The following is a 22,056-nucleotide window of genomic DNA, read 5'->3' as shown; positions in this document are numbered from 1 at the left end:
AAATTAACATTGCAAAAACATACACGATGGCTTGTGGTCCGGGAACAAAGAAATTGCCCTGTTCAATCTTTTTAGATAACAGCAGAATCGAGACCACGGACAACTTCTCCTACCTAGGAATACATTTTGACCGGAGGGGAAATTGGCACACAGCGATAAACGCTAGAAATTTGGCCCTCATCCGAGCTATTGGCGCGCTAAAACAGTTCTCAGCTAAATTAGGTGGCAGACCAGTGAAAGAGCTGATTGTTCTTTACAAGGCCAAATGTATTTCTACTGCCACCTATGGAGCTGGTCTCTGGGGTATTGAAAATGCACAACTATTACAAAAAACTGAAAATCAATTCTTGTGCTACTTATTAGGAGTTTCAAAATCTACATCGACCTATTTTATACACATTGAATTGGGCCTGCTGTATATTCTAGATATTATTAAAATTGCGCCTATACTCTTGTGGCATAAGATTTGGATTACTCCGGAGACCAAACTTAACAGAGACTTGATTACTGATTGTCTCAATCTCGACGGAGTAACCAACATAAAATGGCTCACATATGTAAAAAATATGATGACTGACCTTGGCCACCCTGAGTTTTTTATGGAGCCTTCAACCATGGAATCGGTCTCTAGGAAGACCTTAAGAGAGCTGGCTTTAAACCATCTTATAACTAAAAGATGGAATCTGGAAAAAATAAAAAATACAGTTCTCAACTACCAAAAAATAACCATGCAAGAAGGCCTCCAAAACTATTTATTAACTCAGCCTTCTTGTTATGCCCGAATGCTTCTCACTCGCCTTAGATTCGGAAATTTCTATCGTATGATTGCTTTCCCTTTTTGCAACTCCTGGTCGAATGAACTCCCACCCTGCCCCTGTGATGATACCTCTGCTCAATCCAACATTCATTGCGTCCTCTTTTGTAAATTCTATCAGCTGCCCAGGGGGGCATTTCTGAAACCACTTTTAAAGTCCTGGGGATTACGTACTTGTAGGTTGGCTATGATTAGGTTATTACAGCTGGACAATGAATGTACTATCATCGCATTAACAAGCTTTTTAAAGCTGGCTGTTAAGTTTCGGAGCTCAATGTACTAATCTTAACTGGATTCTTTTGTAATTCGATGAACTTTTCATTAACAGGGGACTATACCGATTGACTTTGACTATGTATAATCAAATCATTTTTAGAATTTTTATCTTTATATATATATGTATGAATATTCTGACGTACGCTTTTATGATTTTAATCTCAAAATCGAATAAAGCTTTCTTGATTGATTGATTGATTGATTGAAAACATTATAGAGAAACATATGTATACCACATCATTACAGCATGTTTGTTGGCATTGTGGGCCCTGAGAAAAAGAGACTATACTTGTTTGGTTACAAGCTTATGACCATAAAATTGTAAGAGCCAAAGACTCAAGTTAAAACTCGAATAAAGTAATCAAAGATCATGTTGCAAGCGAACACTATATCCAAGGAATAGGCTTTTGTGGTTGGGGCCAGTTTTCTAGCTTCTTACGACAATGCTTTTAGAATATTGAATTGCAGAACTTTATAACCAAAATGTTCACTTTGTTCCTTTTTCCAGGGCTCCGGCGCAGCGAGAGCCTCTCAGAGAAGAAGGTAAAAGAAGCAAAGTCTAAATGTAAGAGCATTGCCCTCCTTCTGACGCAAGGACCCACTCCCAGCTCCAAGGGGGTGTTGATGTTCAAGAAACGACGACAGAGGGCTAAGAAGTACACACTAGTGAGTTACGGCACAGGGGAGCTAGAACCAGCGGAGCCTGACGAGGAGGACAACGAGGGGGAAGAGGGGAACACATATGAATTTACTCTACTTGGAACCAGCGAATCAGAGATAGATGAGGATTTCTTCTCAGATCCTGAGAAGAAGGCCCAGATTGTAACTTTTGATTGGGACACTGGTTTACTGGAGGTTGAAAAGTCAAAAGGTGAGGCCACGATGGAGAGTCTGCCAGAGACCAAGGGGAAAGGTGCCCTCATGTTTGCCAGGAGGAAGCAGAGAATGGATGAAATCACCTCAGAGCAGGAGGAAATGAAGAAATATATGCAGGAATCAACAGATACCAACATGGGCGAAAGTGTCAAACAAGTTGTGTCCCACCAGTCTCAGCACTCTGAATCAACAAGAACCCAGAGCTGTGTGAGTAAAAGCTACATAGAAATGAGTCACAGTCAGGATAGGGTGCAAAATGGCATCAGCGGAGCCCAAGAGGCTACTTCCTCCTTTCAGTCTAGTGAGGTGCACAGATTGTCTTCGTCAAACAGGTCTGCCAAGCCCTTCGGTGGGGTTCAGAACCGAGCAGCTCTGCCATTCTCACCAACCAGGAACGTGACTAGCCCCTTCTCAGATCTGCCCACACCACCTCCTTATTCTTCAATCAGCCCACTGCCGGAGCCATTGTATAAGGTGTCATCTCCCGTAGCAGGAATTGCACAACCAAATGTTTGGTCTCCTTACGAATCGATGGAACAGATTGCGTCAAGAGATGAAAGGATATCGGTCCCAGCTAAAAAAACAGGAATACTGCAAGATGCAAAGAAAAGAAGTACAGCAAAGCCTATGTTTACTTTCAAAGAGCCACCAAAGGTGAACCCCAACCCTGCCTTGTTGTCACTTGTTCAAACCAGGGAAGGGAAACGAGGCACAGGACTTGGCACTGAATCGGGACCTGAAGAAGACTATTTAAGCTTGGGAGCTGAGGCTTGTAACTTCATGCAGGCTGGAAAACAAAAGAACCCACCACCAGTTGCACCAAAGCCTGCAGCTAAATCTCCTCCTGCACCTATGACACCAGTCGCAGCCGTTTGGTCACCCCCATCTATGGTTTCATCAGCAGCTCCACCCTTCCCAACTACACATATTTCTCAGGCAAACACTACCGTGCCTGTTAACATAGCAAAGCCAGCTACCCATTCTTATCAGCCCCCAGACACGCAGCAGATGGATTACAGGGGACCCCAAGCAGCAGAAATAGTAAACCAAACTACTTACACCCCTAAAACACCACCGACCATGCCGTTGGGAAATGTGGCACTTGCCGGGGGAGTGGGACCTTCATTTGAGATGCCAGCATTGCAAGGCAGAGGAGCAGAATTGTTTGCCAAGAGGCAGTCTCGAATGGAAAAGTTTGTGGTGGACTCTGACACTGTGCAAGCCAATATGGCACGTGCGTCTTCCCCTACTCCATCTTTGCCACCATCCTGGAAGTATTCATCCAATGTTCGTGCTCCTCCACCTTTGGCATATAACCCCACGCAGTCTCCATTGTATCCTTTAGCAGCCAGCAAAACTCAGCCTTTATCTGCAAAAACAACTGCAAAAAACACCCAGAAAAAGCCCAAAAAAGCACTCAATGCTTTGGAAGTCATGAAGCATCAGCCATATCAACTCAACGCCTCATTGTTTACTTTTCAACCTCCTTCAGATGCCAAAGGCGACCTTTCCCCAAAGCAGCCAGGAAAGTCCAACTCCTTGCCGCCAATAAAACAAGCTCAGCCTGCAAGAGTGGTTAACCATGCTCCGAGTGCTAACTACCAGGCATCATTACTGTACTCGCAGCCCACCTACAACCAGGAGCCTTCGTTCCAGTCTAACGCAGCCACCTCAGCATATGAATCCAGTGTGCCCGTTGGATATCCCATGCTTGCCAAGCAAGAATCTACAGCAACGCCTTTGATTGCTCCCCCAAGGCCAAAGTTTTCTGCAAAGAAAGTTGCTGCCTCAGCTCAGGTGTGGAAGCCAGCAGTGGCTGAAGAGTAATCTTCTAGCTGCAACTTGGTGTCAACATTTTTTAAAAGAATGAAGTGTTTGCAGTGTTGATCTGGCATACCAAAAGTGCCTCTAGCAGTCCTTGGCTTACTTAATATAAGTTTCTATACATTTGCGTATACATACCCCCTCTCAGTGATATCAGTGGTAAATTATCAATTTATCAGAAGTTAATTTCCTGCATTGACGGGGCTGGTAATGAAAATACATGCAAGTGCTGGAAATTTGATGAAATATCCCTAAATGGTGGCATATCATCATTGAGCATGTCAATACTTTATACGTAATGCTGGGAGTGGCTATGTATGCACTATGTATGAAACTTTAACAACGGGGTCCAAAGACATGAACATGTTTAAGTGATTGATAGAAGAATTACACCTGTCTTTAACTTGTCTAGGTAGATTCCATCACACATTGTACTATATGTTCAAACAAGTTCCCTTGCAAACCTTAAGGGGAAGAAACCCGTTGGAACATAGGGTCCTTGAAGTACCCAGTGTCTAAAACACATACAAATACCACTATGTTAAGTAAGCATGGCACTAGGTTTTATGCTTCAAACCTAAAAAGACAGTGAAACATGCTCACTGTGTCTCATGCAAGTAGCATAAAACTGAATAATATATTTCAGAAACCTTGCACTTCTGGCCTAAGAGCTTGGAGATATTTCACAATGACATGTTTTTAGGTTTTATTTTTGTAATACGTGCTAATTGAAAGTTGTGTATGACAGTGTCATAGATGTGGGAAGTCGCTTGTTAGATTAAATGTGAATCAGCATTAGTATTGCCTGTTGCCTCTGTGATAGAAGACATGCCTGCAGGAATGCTGGCGTGCCCTGTCTTGGCAAGAAGGACAATCAAGGGAAAGAAGCTACTTGGCCAAATGGACTTCTCTGTTTTTGGAGATGTTTAATTGCCCATAGCCCCTGCAGTAAGTGCCATTGGTCATGGTAAACACTTTGCGATGTACGACAAGAGAGATACGGATGTCAGCTTTTGTATGGGAACAGCGGGTTACCTGCCACACATCAGGTGAATGGCTCGTCTAAAAAGACACAAGCAGAAGATTGGCAAAACATAAGAAAGAAGCCCCAAGTCAGGGTGAGACTATGTTTGCTTTTTTCTAAGAGAAGGACAGTGACTGAGGATGAAGGGGACTATGCCTCTTTTTAAATGATTTTACAGCGTAAGATTTCGGGCCACTGAAGCAGTACCTACAATCATATTCCTCACACATCTTTTCCGGCCTCCTGCTTTCTCTCTGGACTTTGACACTGCTTCTTCACTCAACACCCTTCCATTTGCTCTGCTTTTTCATCTTACAGGTTTTTTAAACCCACCAAGCACTCAGAGCCAAAAAATGCTGCCACCAAGCCCACTCCTGTGCAATCAAAAGCGGGCTTTCTTTTGGAGCTAGCACTGATGAACAGTAGCACGATGGTGCCTTTGCTAGGCCCACATGTCCTGCTTACCTTAAATCCAGCATCTGGTATCATTGTAATGATGGGTTCTTAAAGTTTGGCAAGCTACAGTTTGGGAAATATTGCTAACAAAACTCCGTGGCTTTGTTTCAGCCACATTTTATTGGTTTCCCTGAGCCCTATATGTATTAGACTGTTCACCACGACAGTCTCTGGTGTACATTAAGATAAACAAAGCAATATTTTGAAGACAAGCCAAGCGGTATTCAGAGGAAAACTAAAAATATAACACCATGAAACTGTCAGTCTCTGATATAGAATCAAAATGGCCACCATATCTACAGTAAGAAATCGTTCATCTAATTGGTGGATCATTTTTATCTGGAATACCTTATTTTAATGAGTTTAATTCGTATTTCTGGGTGGTGGGATGATGACCCGGATATTCATTTTTCAACAATAATCCTTCCTCCATTCTTCTTGCAGTGATGTTTGGCCTTTCTCTCACGTGCACCTAACACTGCTTTGAACAAAAGGGTTTTATACAGGAACGCATGGTGGCAGTATCTTAAAGCTCCTAAGATCTTTTTTCATTCATTCACTTTTTATCCAGTCTACTGTATCTATCACTCTGCCATTAAAATATGAAAAGATGCCTGCCTCTTTCATCCGTTTCATTATTTTTTGTCTCTGTCACATGCATGCTTTTATTTACTTTAGACATGCAAAGGGGCAGAGTGTATCTTTTCTGTGGAGTCAATCACTGGTGGTGGAAATCATTTGCAAGAAGAGGTGGACGTCAGTTTGCTAAAGACAAGGGGATGCCTATGACCTGTGGGGGGGGCAGCCGGGGGTGTCACAGCTGCCCGTCACATAAGACATGTTAGGAAGATAAATCATTCCGTGATAGGCTAGTTTCCAACCAATCACCTTTCTGACAAGGGATTTCAATCCAATTACCTGTCATTCTCTGTTGCTCCCATCATAAATGAGTGTGCACCTAAAATTTCACCACGTGTTCAAGCATGGAAGATCTCACAGAAACACTTGCAAATGTATCATTTAACTGCGATGGGTCAACAATTTTAGAGAAACAGTCTGATAAACTTCATTTTGATAATGAGCCCTGCCTCTGAGATGCTAAGATTCACATGCAAAAGCACAGTGGGCAGTGTAGATGTGCACAAGTGTATGCATGCGTTTGGGTGGAAGTGCTATACATTGCTGACAAGCCTCTTTATCTCTGTTCGGGATCTTTTAAGGCCAATATTTAATCCCAGATTTCCAATTGCAAACCTAACACAACAAATTCCTGACACTGCCATCATTTGTTTATAAGGAAAGACATACACACTATATGGAAACATAGGGGTTGCTGGCCCTCATCTCTCTGTCCGCTCATCAGTGTTAATATTTAAACAATTATTATAATCTACCTATCATCCATTAATGAACTATAACTTCACCAACTAATTCATCTATTTTTGACGTCATCAACCTACTCATCCACTATCTCTTAATGGTAGCTGTGCAACCACCTGTTCAGTCAGCCATGATTCCAACTCCCATATATTGAAATATTCTGCCATTTATTAATGCATTCACTCTCCTGTCCATCGGTATGTGGTCGCATTTGTCACTTCTTTCTTCACCCCACTATCCACCGTCTCTCCTACAACCAACCCATTCACTCATCCAGCATCCATGTGTCTTTTTATCTGCGCATCCACCGATTTAAGATTACGCTCACTTGTCTATCTTTTATCTATGCCTTCATCCAGTCACCTATCCATGGAGATATCCCTACACCCTCCCATTCATTCAGCTAACTTCTAATCTTTCCATTTATACATGATCAAATAGCCACCTACTCATTCATTCACCTATTCCTGTATATCTTTCCATCAGTTACTCCATCAAGCGTCCACCCATGTACCATTCACTAATTAACTTGTCTAGCCACCCTTTTGACGGCCCATCCACCCATACAACTACCACAAATCATTATCTCTCTTGATCTACTATTCATGATTGTAACTATCCAGTAACTGTCCGACAATCTATAGATCATTCCTACATCAATCAAATCCTCTGTAATTGAATATTTTTTTTCTTCATGCATCACTTCTTCCACAACCCCATGCATCCATACAGAAACCCATCTATGTTTATCTAAAACGTCATTGTGCAGTTCATATATTCATGAGTTCAGCCCTCTATATGTTTTGTATCTGCCCGCCTGCTTTTCTACTCCGCTATAATGCAAGGTTCTATTCAGTTCTCCATATGTCCAATTACCACCTTCTGGCCACTAATTAACCCATGCATCGTTCTATCTATTAAAAAAAAACAGTCACTGTTCTTCTGTCTATGTAGATAGCCATAGTCTATAATCACTCCATATAATAACCATCCCATATCTGTCTAACTATTGTAATTGAAAGATGTTGCAATGTCTTTCAAACCTGCATTTAAATTAATTGCAATTTCTCAAGGATGATCCATTGTAAGACAACACAAAACCCTGGCATAACTTTACAAAAGTATGTAAAAGTACGCAAATGAGTAATCCTGAAGTGTTCTTTCATGTACTCTTACATGACTTTGTGAATTGACCTAAAACATCGAAAATGGGAAGAAAATGCAAATAGGAAATATTCATATTCAGTTAGTACAATTTGAAAGGACTTTGCCTTCTTTGCACTTTTACTAATAGAGAGTTGATATTTTGGGGTTGATTCGTAAAGAGATGTAAAAGTTTGTAAAAAAGTACTCATGTTGGACTACTTCTCACACCCATAAAAGCCTATAAGACACAGACCCCTTGTGTTTAAAACTTGGTCAATAGAGTTTCTTAGCCGGATAACAACAATAGTCCATCCAAAATCCATATATAATGTTTAGAACAATCTTGGCAACAAGACATACAACTAAAACCGCTTCCCAAATTCAGCCAAACCCATACACATTTCTACAATCCCATCTGCAGAGATCCCATTCCAAAAAGTAATTGTTCTAATGTTATATGAGATTTATTTTCCCTCCAGCCTTCTAGGCTTATTAGCCACCAACCAATAATACACATATTGTTCTGTAAGTTGTTCTGATTTGTTCTGTAAACGAATATATCATGTGACAAATCATTCTTTGACCTGTTTATATACTAATGCCATCTGAATCTCTTTTTCTACACGATAAATAACCCCCATATTGTGATCTCTTTACTGGTAACTTGAGTCTCCAACCTCTTTAATGTTTTAGGTGTCCAAGCTTCGAAGCTTTTCCATATTGATAACTTTTCAACGATGGTGTCAACCATAGAAACATTTTCTAATTGTTTCCTGGCATTGACGTTGTATATTTGGCAACGGATTTGTCTAGCCCCATTTCACAGGCCCTACTTATGCAAGATAAAATGCACCTTGCTTCGCAATACTAGCATAGATCTGTGCACTCAAGTAGAAATTACTGGCTACAAGAACCATAATATCTATTTTTTGGTCTGAAGTTCAAGTTTCTCAACAACAAAATTGGTATTACATTTCGCCTAACCAGTTTACTTGAGATTTTCGAGACAGATTGCATCGACAACATTTTGGAATCCGATTCTTTGAATGCCTTTTTTTCTCGAAACTGCCTCCTACACGTTTCAAGATACCCCTATTTGCTACACTATTGTCCGCATTTTTCTATTCCCATCTTTAGTGGAACACCGATTGAACCCGTATCTGCCTTGTATCCCTCTCATCTTACTCATCCTTTTTCCCCTCTTTTCTCTCTCCTACCTCCACTCCTTCTCCTCATTCCTTCCTTCTTGGTTATTTTTCTTTTAGCCTTTGCACAAAGGGGTGGAAACCTCCAAGCTTCCCTTATGCCCACTTACCTACTTCAGTGTTTTTCATTTTCTCTGGCTTGATTCCACTCAAATGTCTTTTACCCCATCTTTCATTTTTATAAACTAAAGGGGACTTATTTCCCTGCACTTTTTTCTTCCCACCTACCCTGTACTACCAGGCTGTTTCCCTGCTCACGGGCCCTTTTCTTACCTGCTGTCTGTTTGTTGTTTCTGTCATCCATGTCCCCTGTTTTTTGGCCAAGAGAGAAAAAGGGAAAGAACTATTATGGCTATATATATATATATATATATATATATATATATATATATATATATATATATATATATATATATATATATATATATATATATATATATATATATATATCAGATATCAGATATAGGACAGTGCAAGTCCATGCAGTGAATAAAACAACTGTGCACACGTCTAGCGTGCCTGTTGTGTGTCTGGCCTCTGACTTGAGTTGGGGAGAATATATAACTATAAATATATATATGTATATATATATATTCACTTAAAAAACCATAGGTTTCACACATGTTATAGTTAGGTGGACATTTCACTCGTAAAAAAACAATGAAATTCCCCCGTTATAGTTAGTTCAGATAACTATAACTCGCGCGCCCGCAATCCACTGCTGATGACTTCACATATTACATCACTCTTAACATGGTCAGTGGCATCACTCATGACATCACTGATGACATCATCCTTGTGATAGAGTGGTGGTCGCGCGAGTTATAGTTATCTGAACTAACTATAACCGTGCGCGCACCCCGCGATTTAAAAAAATAAATAAATGTTTTTTTCACCCTTCGGGGTCCTTCAGGGACCCCCTGACAAAGGCTAGGGGTCAGGAACTCTCTACACTGCCCCATTTTCACGTTGGCCACCTCTCTTTTTCAGTGTCGCACCCAAAACAAACAAAATAGCGGCCGACACTTCCTGATTTCGACCGATTCGAACGTTGACTGACATGTAACCACCAATCAGAATTACGCTCGCGCACGTAAGGGTGCGCGCACGGTGCGCGGACGGTGCGCGCACGGTGCGCGGCTATAGATATTTATGTACTTTTAACTGCAATTTCTCAGGAACTACTGAACAGATTGACTCCATATATGCAAAAGGCACATGCCTGACCTGAGGACTACCTCTCTGCCAAATTTCAAGTAATTCTGTTCAGTCGTTCGTGCTGTACCTTCGACTAAAGGTACTAAGGGAAAATGCATGGAGAAAACGCGTTTTGGGACCCCCCTTTTTTCTCGGCCCTTGCTTGACGAATCACCCCGAGACTTTCAGGGTAGGAGCGGAGCGCCCCATTAGTTTTGAAAATTTCGCGAGGATTGATCAACCGGCGCCAACGTTATTCAAAATAGAATTTTGAGATTTCCTATGGAAACACGGTCCTAACTATAACTATCTACTGGCGACCGCCAGTAGATAATATATATATATATATATATCCACAACAACCTCCTCCCAATTTTGAAGAAGCAGAGGCCACACAGGGAAACCTTTTGGAAACACTTTAGTGGACTGAACAGGAATGATGCATTTCGGCCTAACCGGCCTTCGTCAGATGCCTATGTGTTCCGGATGCTTTCCCACCCGCGTTTTGAATTCTCCTGCCACTTTCCCATTGGTGGGAATCTGCCCCACCCCAGATCATGTGCCCGTACACTGCATGCTGCTCGTAAGAACAACAAGTCCCAGAGTTCACTGCTTCAGGTAAGTGTTACGTGGGGATTCTTTGTTGTTATGTATATATACACTCAGAATGAAAAACAACAAAGGTTAAAATAGCATTATAGTCAGTTTAAATGTTTTGTTTTAAACTAAAAAATCACTGAAATTCAAGATTTATAGATATTTCAAGCAACTATTAAATTGCCCCCCTCCCCCCCCCCCATGCACAGGGTTGTCGTCAATGATGTCAGTCAGGTGTCATCAGTAATGTTATCAATGATGTTGCAGGACATGTCAGAAGTGTTGTAATATGTGAGGTTATAAGCAGTGCATGTAAAGGGTGTGAGCTACAGTTACTTGAAATGCCTATAACTATTGAATTTCAGTGTGTTTTTTTAGTTTAAAGCCTTCTTTTTAAACTGACATTTTCACCTAACTATAACGTCACTTTAACCTTTATTCTTTTCAGTGAATATCTGAGATTTTTAATGCAAAGTAAGAGGTTATGTAGACAGTTTTTCAATGGAGATCTAAGAAAATGAAACATATATGTATATAAATGGGTGGGTGACTGATATGAGAATTGGATAGGAGGTAAGGCAACCAGATATTTGCATGGTAATCTAGGTGATTAATTCACGAATCAAAAAGAGCAAGGGTAAGCTTGTAAATGGATGGTTATTGTGTAGGTTTAAGATGACTGATTGACAAAGGGCCTCTTTTAGAGTTTGGCGGATGTCATGCTCTGTCACAAAAGTGGTGGATATCTTGTTATTATATTACAAGTGCAGTAAAGCGTATGGCACTTATAATACAGTGGTAGTATCTCATCTGCCAAACTCTAAATAAGGCCGAAAATGTTTAGTGATGAATTCCATTTTTGAGAATACCCCAAAATGATAAAAAAACATGAAGCTAGTATTAAATCCTAAGTCTTGCAGATGATTACGGATTGTAAACATGCACATAAGTGTCCAACAATGCCTAAACAGTCATGCCCACAGAGATATTACCTTTGCCAATACCGTTTACTTTAACCTTTATTTTTTCCAGTGACTTTGTACGTTTTTTAAAATGTAAAGTAATATCCTATTACCATACATACGGCAGACGCCCAGCGGCCAGCCAACCCCAGCCACACACAGTTTTAGGCCATGCATACTGTGTGATTGGCCGAAGGGCCTGGCCTGTGGCCAGACCATGTGCCCAAAACTCTGTGGGCAGCCAACCCATCATCCATTCACAGCATGGGTTTAGTGCAACCCCCTGCTGCGCACAGGCCTTTTGGCCAGGCCCTGCATCCCATCCCACCAGGAAACCAACCTCATATTCCAGACACAGCCTTCAACGGTTCACGGCAAGCTGCCGCAAACACTCAGTTCCCACCCCCTTTAAAAAAAAACACTCCGGTCTCATGAGGCTCTCGCGGGAAGCAGCGCTGCCCCTTCACTCCTGTGCGACTCGTGTGGGAATCCAAAGGCCTGTTGGATTGCGTAAACCCTAAAAAATATTTTATACATTTTTTTATCCAAGTGTGTACCTCTGGGACTCCCCACAAGATCCAGGAGGTCAGGGTACTCATACCCTTCCCCCTTATTCCTTCTATTTTTTAAATTTCCAGGACACAATGACTGAGTGCCTGTGTCTTGAAATGGCGGGCGCAACATTGACTTTCAGGTTGCGGCCAGCCAATCAGAGTGCGAGCTCCGGCTGGAATTCACGAGAGCCTTTCACTCCCACTGGAGTGAGGCATCCAACAGGGAAAAAGCCCACCTCAGCCAATCAGATTGCTCTATTATTTGAAGTTGCTTGATTGCAGGTCTCCGCCAGTCTCGTGAGGCTCCAGTGAACCCACCCGTCCTGATATAGAAAATGTTTTAACCTTATTTTCTCAAAAACTGCTGTAGAGATTCACACCAAAGCATGAAAAGCACACTTTCTGGACCAGGATGTAGATTTCTACCAAATTTGGTATAATGCCGCTCAGCTGTTTTCACTGTTTAATTTTCCTTTGGAATACTACAATGGGAAATTTCGTTTTCGTACCACCATTGTATCTTAGTGCCCTAAGGTATCTATAACTCATGCCCCCACCATGCATAGTTTTCTCATCATTAATTTTATTGCAATTGTTGCAGTGATATTATCAATGATGTTATAGAAGATGTCAGGACTGTTGTAACATGTGGGGTAATTAGCAGTGCATGGTGAGGGCATGACTTATAGTTACATTAGGACACGAGTTATAGCTTCTTCAGATAAATATAACTATAACTGCTGAATTTCTATGGTTTTGTGCGTTTAAAATCTGAACCTGACTATAACGTCCCTGTAACCTTTAGCCTTTTAGTGAATTTCTAGGTTTTGTTTAGGTCTCGCCTAGACAGCGCATGTGCTGTCTCAAAGGGACATGTGTTCAATCTGTTGGCTTCAGTCCACCCACAGGCTTCTCATTTGCTTGCTCCATTGTCTGTCTCATATTCTTTATCACCATTTGTCACTGGCATGCATGGTTATGCTTCTTGTTTTAACCCTTCCCTTAGAGCATGGACCAAGTACTTGTAAATATCCACTGCTCTTGTTTTTACGACTATTTTAGGACCTACTGTTTTCTTTCTTTTTCAGCACTCTACACAGTGCTCTTGCTTTCACCAGCTCCGTCTCCTCCACCAGCCCTCATGCCCCATCCACAGATCACACCCTCCTGTCACCTCTTTTCCCTTAGTTGCTGCTTTCCGTTTCCCCCACCTCCACCCTCCCATCTCTGCTTGCCCGGTGCTAGCCCCATCCACAAATCACCCCTTCCCCAACCCCATCGCTGCTTTAAACCCCCCTTGTAGTCTGTTTCATTTTAATGAGTGGTGGTGGTGTTTTGCCTTTTAATGTCCTTTTAGTGTATAACTGACGTGCTGATTGGAGCATGTGTACCTGGCTGCTATTACTTACACGTGTAGTCTCTGTTTCTTTTCCATGTGCATGGGTACTAGGTGTGTGTGTTTACACCATATGTGGCCATTTGGCAATGGTGTTTATATCTGGAAAATCAGCCCTCACGTGAATCACGGTATGCATTATCATAGGGCATGTCAGAGCTTCTATAGTACCTGTGTCTTCTGCTGTAATTGCATAGGCACGTTTCTCCTTTGTGAAATGATTGAACTGTTCGCGTCTCACCTTGTTGCTTCTGATTTCATAGGGTGGGACTTTATTTCTTCAAATTTCTCGAGTTGGGACACCTTATTATTTTTTCCACATTCACCTGTGACTTTCCTTACACCATTGTTGCTTAACTTGAATTCTCTTCAAATGAGCCACGCTGAGTCTTGATGTCACGAAGGTCTGCCTACCCCTCAGTGTCCATGTCAAAAGTACTGTTAACCAGCCTAACACTGCATCCTGTGGTATGTAAGGCTCATAGGAGAGCCTATACAGCATACCACCACCGTGACTGCACCGACTGCCCAGCTGTGCACGGTGTGGCATGCACCATGTTGTGCATGCCACACAGTGCACGCACGACCATGCACTTTTGGGGGGGGGTCACGTCATGTGCCCCCTGCACCCACCCCCATGGACAGTTTTGCCCAAGAACCCTTTGGGGGCCCCCTCCTTGCCCTTCCGCCAGCTTTTTCATGGTGGGATCACAGTCATGAAAAGGCTTGCAGAAGGGCAAGTCATAATATGGACGGCATGGCCGGGATCGGTACCACCTCCAGTCCTCCCCACTTGACACCACCACCGGCACAGCTGGATTCAGGATCCTGGCAGTGCCGGCGATGTCATAGTGGGCTGCTGGCAGTCCCACCACTGCAATTGTAATACAGAGGGCAGACCACGGTGGTCGGACTACCACCGCGAGTACGGCGGTCCAAGGACCTCCATCCTCGTTATAAAGCCCAAAATCGTGCGATAAAAAATAAAACCGCAAGGGCGGTCAGTCTTTAAAACTAATGTTGCACAATACCAAGTACCATTGCAAGATGGTCACCTGTTAAGCAATACACCACGTAGCCATCCTGGAATGGTATTGTGAATGGTGTGTCATTGTTGTACTATTCAAGATGGCTGTCACTTTATTTCTGAAAATGCTGGCCTTGTAAGAACAGTAAAACAATGATAGACTATACACAGTACCACCCCAAGATGGCCATCTAGTTTAAAAGCAGTGGCTACATGTGATGCATAGAACACAAATGGCCCAGCAGCAGTGTTAGCTGCCAGTCGCTCTGAAAAGTAAGCGAGCGGCACACTAGCCTATCTTGGTACCTGTTGGGCACTTAAAAAACACAGAGAAAAGGAGAAAGAAAGCAGTAAGTAGAAAAGGGAACACTGAAAGAGGGGCCCACCATCTCTTGCACTAAAACACATTCATTTTCAGGCAAAAGTCACATGTGATCAGTCAAAATTCTGTCACTCAAAGGGCAGTGGAGCCAATCGCTGAAGTGGACTGACTATTGGAACATGCTGTATGCTGTTGTGTGGCGGAAGCAAAAAGTGAATGCGAGTTAAACAGACCAATGGTTGAAGAGGTCTGAATCAAAGTGCCTCTAGTTTTTTTATATGTATATAAGTATTATTTTTATGATTTTTGTAACTGTCAGGCAAGACCTAAGAAGGATATCTGCAATTGTAAAGATACGCTGAGACTCCAAATCGGTATTAATAATTTAAAGGCAATGCAATCTATGGAAGGCTACCATACCCCAATTTTTTTAGATCTTGCCTTTTTCTGGCATTACAAATGTTGCAGAGTATTTACCAGGAGCACTGATAATATGGAGCTAGACAAGATCAGGGAGAGGAACAAAATGAGTTGAGTAATATGCAGAAAATGAGAAAGAAACATAGGATGAACAAGAGGCAATGAGATTTACAAACAATATATCTGCACAAGCAGTGACATTGTAGAGTAAGGCACATAGCTATCCACTTATTGTGAGGAGAAGAGGTGCAGACATGTAAAATAAGGGAACTAAAGAAGAATTTGGGCAGTAGAGTGTTTATGCAGTGGTGGCTGCCTCTGTATGGGGGTGGTGCTGCAGGGGGACGGGAGTGGGAAAGGCATGATAGAGAAATAAAAAATTAACTTACCTTCTTCGTGGAAGCCGCCGTCACACGTCTCTCCTCAGTCCTCACAGACCACCGGAAGCACCCAGTCTCCCGGACTCTCCCAGCCAATTACGACGCTGCAGGAGCAGTGTCTTGATTGGTCTGAGCGGCCGCAAGGGCCACTCATGGAGTAACTGGGAGGCTGGGCATGTTCTCCTCTGGGTTGTGCAACACAGCCCAGTGGAGAACATGCCAAGTGTGCATGACTGTTTGGACGGCCCCAGAGGACCGACCGAGCTGTCATGCGCACTCAGGGAGGGAGTGCTAACCACTCCTGCTCCCTCTGACGGTGAGGAGCCTAGCCACCCTCCCCCCGGCCCAACCTGCCAACCTTAGCGGAGGAGCCGCCACTGAGTTGTTCTGTCTCCTACAGCAATGTAAAATAGATGTTTACTTAGAAGAAGCACTTTTTCAATCTGTTAGGTTATTTTGCAAGATATTTCAACCATTAATCCACAAATTATCAGTTAATCCAGATTCAAGAATAAAAAGTTGATGGGTGTTGAAGACGGTGAGATACCTGTAAGAAAACCCATGGCCCTTAGCTAAGGTCGAGATTACAAGCGAAATTAAAAGTGAAGAGCACTGCAAATTCAATAGAAAGGAGAAAGATAGTGGTCTACAGAGGCATGCAATTACCTGTAAAAGTGTAAAATAAAAAACATGCTCTGTAAGTCTCATTAGCTGGAAACAGGATTACAACAATTTTCTAAAAAAATAACAGCAAATGTGTTTGCTCTTCTTCATTGATTTATCTGAATGCTTGTAAACACTAGGAGATAGAACTATGGAAATACATTTACAATTCTGGAGCAAGGCTTGTAAACTCCGGCATAAGGCCGAACAGAGTTAAGTACATAAATAAATAAATAAAACGAATTACATTGCGAGCTGCAAACCCAAATCGGCGATGCGGTGCGCGCAATGTAATTTGTTTTCTTTATTTATTTATGTACTTAACTCCGTTCGGCCTTATGCCGGAGTTTACTACCCCCACCCAGCCCCTCCCCCGCCGCACCCCGCAGCACTCCCTCGAGGAGCCGCCACTGGTGACTCCACTCCGAGTGTGGAGACCCCGCTCTTGTAACCTTACGAGTCGTAAGTCCCTTTGTGAATCGGGCCCAATGTGTTAGTGTGTGAGTCTGAATGCGAGTGTTACAGATAGGGTCAGTGTGTGTCACATGATGCTCGGTGCCCCCAAACATGTTTTCCATCCTTCTCACTCCTAAGAGATAAATTTGACTAGCAATAGCAGTAAACCACCTAGACATTGCATATCTAGATTTGTCGACTTGATGCAACACACATTAGGCCCCATCAACAACAGTTACAGTGATTTTTAGAGATTATAAAACACTTTAGCAGCCAGACTACAACGTTCAAAACTGGCCTGTCAATTAGAATGTTGCCCTTGTGGCCTATATCTGCCATTGCAGGTATTGAAAACATTGGCAAAAAAATACCTTCTGATTTAAAAAAAATATATATATATACATCATCGTTTTCCTCTCTCCTCGTAAGCTCTAACGACCTGAAAAAAGGAGAGAAAAAAAAACTGGAATGCTTTTTAATTTTTTTCTACTGTTCTGAAGAATTTGGGCTTACATTTCTTATTTTTTGAAAAAGGAGGGGCCGGCACAGAGTGAAAGTGAGGCTTCTGATGAAACAGCTGCGTTTGCAGCCTTCAGTTGAGTCATTTGCCCCATGAGGAATTGAACTTGGAAGGAGGGGCAGGGTATCAGACACTTATTGCCCTTACCTCCAGGGCAATAACTGCTGTTAATAACCCTACCCTCATTATAAGCGCTGCATAGCGACCCAGGGCCATAATGGAGTGGGAGGATAATTAACAGTCTGAGGCAATAATGCTCAGTTATGTGACTATATATTGTCATTTGCATTCTGTTGCACTTTGGATCACTATCAGCTGTATTTGCTGATTTGCAACCATCCCTTCCAAACCAACATGACCTTCTTGTGTTACAATTTTATTTTAATTTTGAAGTTCTTGTAAAGTGTTCGAACCACAAGCTGCCATCTTTCACTTTTTGGGAGAGGGGGAGGAAATCGATATATCAGATTATCGCATGCAATGATAATGCCACAGAGGAGGGAGAACAATCGCTAGGGAGCAGAGGTGATGGTCAGATGGGTAAAGTCTAGGCGTCAGACTAGGCAGTGAATGGAAAATGAACCAAAGGAAGATCAAGCAGAAAACTGCAGAGTCTAGGCCATGCGAGGAAAAGAAGAGGCGTCTTAAGCACTTGAATGAACTTTACAAAGTCTGTTTCTGTTTTCCGTACCCTAGGAAGGTACCAAAAAAGGGATCAACCACCAAATCATTTCATCATAGGTGGTTCCAAAAACAGCCAGGAGGAATTCAATGGCTGACCTCAAGTGCCTTGATGGGTTCTGTGGCTCTAGGAGTCTGGTCTGTTACCCTGATGCTTGACCAAGAACTGGCTTGGGCACAATGCACAGCACTTTAAAGAGGGATCTCTTTTTCATAGGTAGCCAATTTAATGATGTGAGGGAGGTAGTGATGTGTTCTTTGCACGTTAGGCCGTACATTAGCCTTTTTGTGTTATTTATAGTTCTTAAACAGAGTTCTCAACATTCACATACATATATGTGCTGCAGACATGACATGCCTTTGCATGTTGTCTGCACTAAACGTTACGACCTCACCCACCCATCTATGCGAATGCACTTGAAGCACCAAGAATGATCCCTCTTTTCAATCTCTAAATCACACTTTTATCCCTGTAGTTTGTTGTGTCCTCATAGTACATGTGCAGGAATTGGCTGGTGATGTGAGTAGGTCTGAGCAAAATGAATATCATTAAAAAAAAAACATCTTCCCTAACTGCTTGTGGGGGCTGCAAGGGAAGCACCTTTCATGAGTGGAGAGGGTGCAGTGACACTAGCGACTGACATGTTTCAGGTATCCACTGCACCCCAATTGTAGCTGTCTTTTACTAGCCATCTGGGAGCCAGGGATGTATTTTGTGCGCTAGTATTGGGGCCCGTACCATTGCACCCTTTGCTTCCCCATCGAGGTGCTCGCATTATTTCATTATGTTCAGTCATTTCGTTTGGTCTTTGTTCAAAATTATGCACTTATTTTCTTACTTATGCAACGAGCACTGAAACAAACATTAAGGGTCATACAGAGCTTTTTTGGAGGTCACAAAAAAGCCCAATCAGCAGATTTAGACTTTTTGCGACTGCAGAAAAGCATCTTTAAATGTACAAAAGCCAAATTGTGATTTGGTAACTTGTTACCAAATCGCAATTTAGGTTTGTGCTTCAGTATTAGGAAGGGGAGTATTAAGGGCGTCCCTTCCAAATACTGATTATGTATTCATGATTTGCGGCCAAATTACAGTAAAAACTTTCTTTTTTTTACCAAGTGCTGAAAGGTAGTGGTAGCCATGTGCAAATGGTAAGTGGTCCCCATGCAACCCCTTCCCCTTTGAGAATTAAAAAATATATGTTTTTTAGACAGCTACTCTTAAAAAATAAGCATTGGTAAATGCATTAGGTTTCGCCTATGGGATTAATACTAAGCAGTTTTTTGTTGTCAGTTGTAGGTTGCTGAGTAGTTGTACAATAGAAGTTAAAGAAAGTCTGTTAACCTCTTCAGTGCCCATGGCGAGCTGGACTCGTCATGGGCCGCGGTTGCGCTGTGCCCATGACGAGTCCAGCTCGTCATAAACCCCGCCCGCTAATGTAACGGCCGGCACAGGGCGGGGAAAGGGCGTGGCACTGAAGGGGTTAAAGTGTTATGAATTGTTTATGTACAAAAAGGCAATATATTGTGCTGTTATTAGTGGTATAGTGCAGGTTTAGTAATAGCAAATATTTGGAAAAAAAATGAAATGAAAGAGGGAAATAATAGAATTATTTGATGTACTAGAAATATTAAGGGCCTCATTAGGATGGCGGGCGGACTTCAGTCCGCCCGCAACCCTAGCGGTGCTGGGACCGGCCACCAGGTCCCGCACCGCCAATTAGGATGCGACCGCCACCTTGGCGGTCGCATCTCTCATCCTTACCATTGCCGCGGGTGCTCCTGTAAGCAGCACCCGCCGCAATGCCAAAGAGGCATGTTGTGCATTGCCATGAACAATGTGACAGGCGCGGTGCCTGCCACCTTGAGCATGGCAATGTAGGGGATTACCATAGGTACACCCCAAGTGCAGACCCCACCCCCCTGGGGGCCCGCAACGGGCCCCCAAAGCAATTCCCGCCAGCCTTTCAATGGCGGCAACGCCGCCATGGAAAGGCCTTTGTGTAAACCCATGCTAATATGGATGGCGGTGCCTGGTAGACACCGCCACCATATTAGTGCCCCAGTCTGCCCGGCCGGCAATCGTAACGATTACCGACTGGCGGAAGAGCGGCAGACACACTTTGCATCCGCCCCGAAACCCCCCGCCGTTGTAATATGGCGGGGGGGTTTCACTCGTTACGATGTCGTGGCGGTGGTGAACGTCACAACATCCTAATGAGCCCCCTAGTGTTTAGAAGAGTTATGACAACTTTTGGCCCCAGTGCCACTACACCTGCTGCACCATTCAAATAATGCCCTTATTGTCTGTAAGGTAACTGCTCTCTGACTGCCTGTTTATAACCAAAATATTGCAGTATTTGGTGTTTAGAGGGATTTCTAGAGCTTTGGGGCCCAGTGTCACTGCACCTGCTGCACCGTTTGAATTATGACCCTTGTCAGACCCCCCAGGATATAGCGGCATAGATTAGCAAATTTAGTGGCACAAATATGGAAATTTAGCGGCACAAATATGGAAATTTAGCGGCAATTTTGCGGCATTTTATTTGGCAGTTTATCCTACAACAAACACAGATCTCTTTGTTTTTTGAGTTATTTAACACCATGAAGCTATGTATACATAACTGCATAAGCACATAAATATATAAACATGTTTTATTATGAATATAGGAAAGAGCAAAACTATTCATCATTTGAAATGTTCTAAAAAGAGGTTGCATCTCATCTCACCTGCGGCCCAAATTACACTATCCCCTCCACCCACAACCAAACTGCTATTTTTCCCATAAACAAGACATTCCCATCATTGCTCCCAAACCCCTAAACCCATTCCCAAAACCCTAGAAAACCCCAAATTACCATACCAAAAACGTGCATTACCGCAACCTCGCACAAGGCCTAAAGTCGCGTCAAAAATGCACTTTGAAACTAGGCCCAAAACACCCCTTCCCCTCCATAGATTTCCTTCAAAACACTTGCAAACGAAATTAAACATTCCCACCTTTGATCCAAGCTAAGTACATCCACTCGGAACCACCTGGAACACCCTGCAATCGAACCCCAAAAACATGTAAACACTCACATTTAACATGGGCTCCTATGGCAGCTCCTTCCTTCCTCGACTTTGACTAAAAACACCCTTCCCATCGATCGATTCCTCCCAATCTTCCTGCACACCCATGAATTCCCCCTCCCTACCACCCACAGCAGCCCCGTTCCTCTCGAGCAAGTGGAACACCCTTAAAACCACTTCTCCACCATCCCAAAAACGCCCATTGGATAACATGGCATTTCGACCCTTTCAAAAAAGAGCGTTTGTTTTGCACTTCCCCTACTTCGATCCTCTTGAAACTCACTGGGACAGCAGTTCCAGCGATTACGAAGAATCTCAGCAAAAATTACACAAATCCATTCAGTGGAAGGGGTACGACTTTTGCGTCAAACACGCGCCCCCCGCAAACACGCAAAATCGCCCCAAAATCAGCCAAATCTGGATCGATTTTTGCCAAACCACTGGCAAACCTTCCCAACACCAAACCACACAAATCCAAACCAAATCCAGCCAGCTCACAGCAGCTTACCTGGGCCTCTGGGCCTCCTGAGACGACGATCCACCACCAGCACCAGCCACAACGATACGATGGCGATCCAGACCGCCGCTCCAGACCAGGTGAGTCGAGTCGTCAGCACTGCCTGCTGTGAGGACCCCCCCTACCCCCCTTCTATTGGTCTATTGGACCCATGGCAAGAGCCACTGGCCCAATAGAACAATAGAAGAGGAAGAGGCGCGGGTGGTCTGCTGTCTGCTGCTGGATGGGGGTGGGATGCCGGCAGGATGCCAGGATTTCGCGGGCACTTTTGTAAAAATCGCGGCATTTTT

At 43.1% G+C, this 22,056-nt stretch overlaps 1 protein-coding gene across 1 annotated transcript in view; it reads left to right on the top strand.

The window, feature by feature from the left end:
- SYNPO2 (synaptopodin 2) overlaps positions 1–22,056 on the top strand; it is a 579,691-nt gene that overhangs the window by 452,147 nt on the left and 105,488 nt on the right. The window contains exon 4 of the mRNA XM_085634327.1: positions 1,599–3,763. Within this exon, the coding sequence (XP_085490453.1) occupies positions 1,599–3,763 (2,165 nt within the window). The remainder of the gene's footprint in view (positions 1–1,598; positions 3,764–22,056) is intronic.

Source organism: Triturus cristatus, chromosome 2_1, assembly GCF_964204655.1.
Source record: "Triturus cristatus chromosome 2_1, aTriCri1.1, whole genome shotgun sequence".
Classification (NCBI taxonomy): Eukaryota; Metazoa; Chordata; class Amphibia; order Caudata; family Salamandridae; genus Triturus; species Triturus cristatus.
The sequence above is the reverse complement of the archived record's forward strand: the minus strand, read 5'-3'. Positions and strand labels throughout refer to the sequence as shown.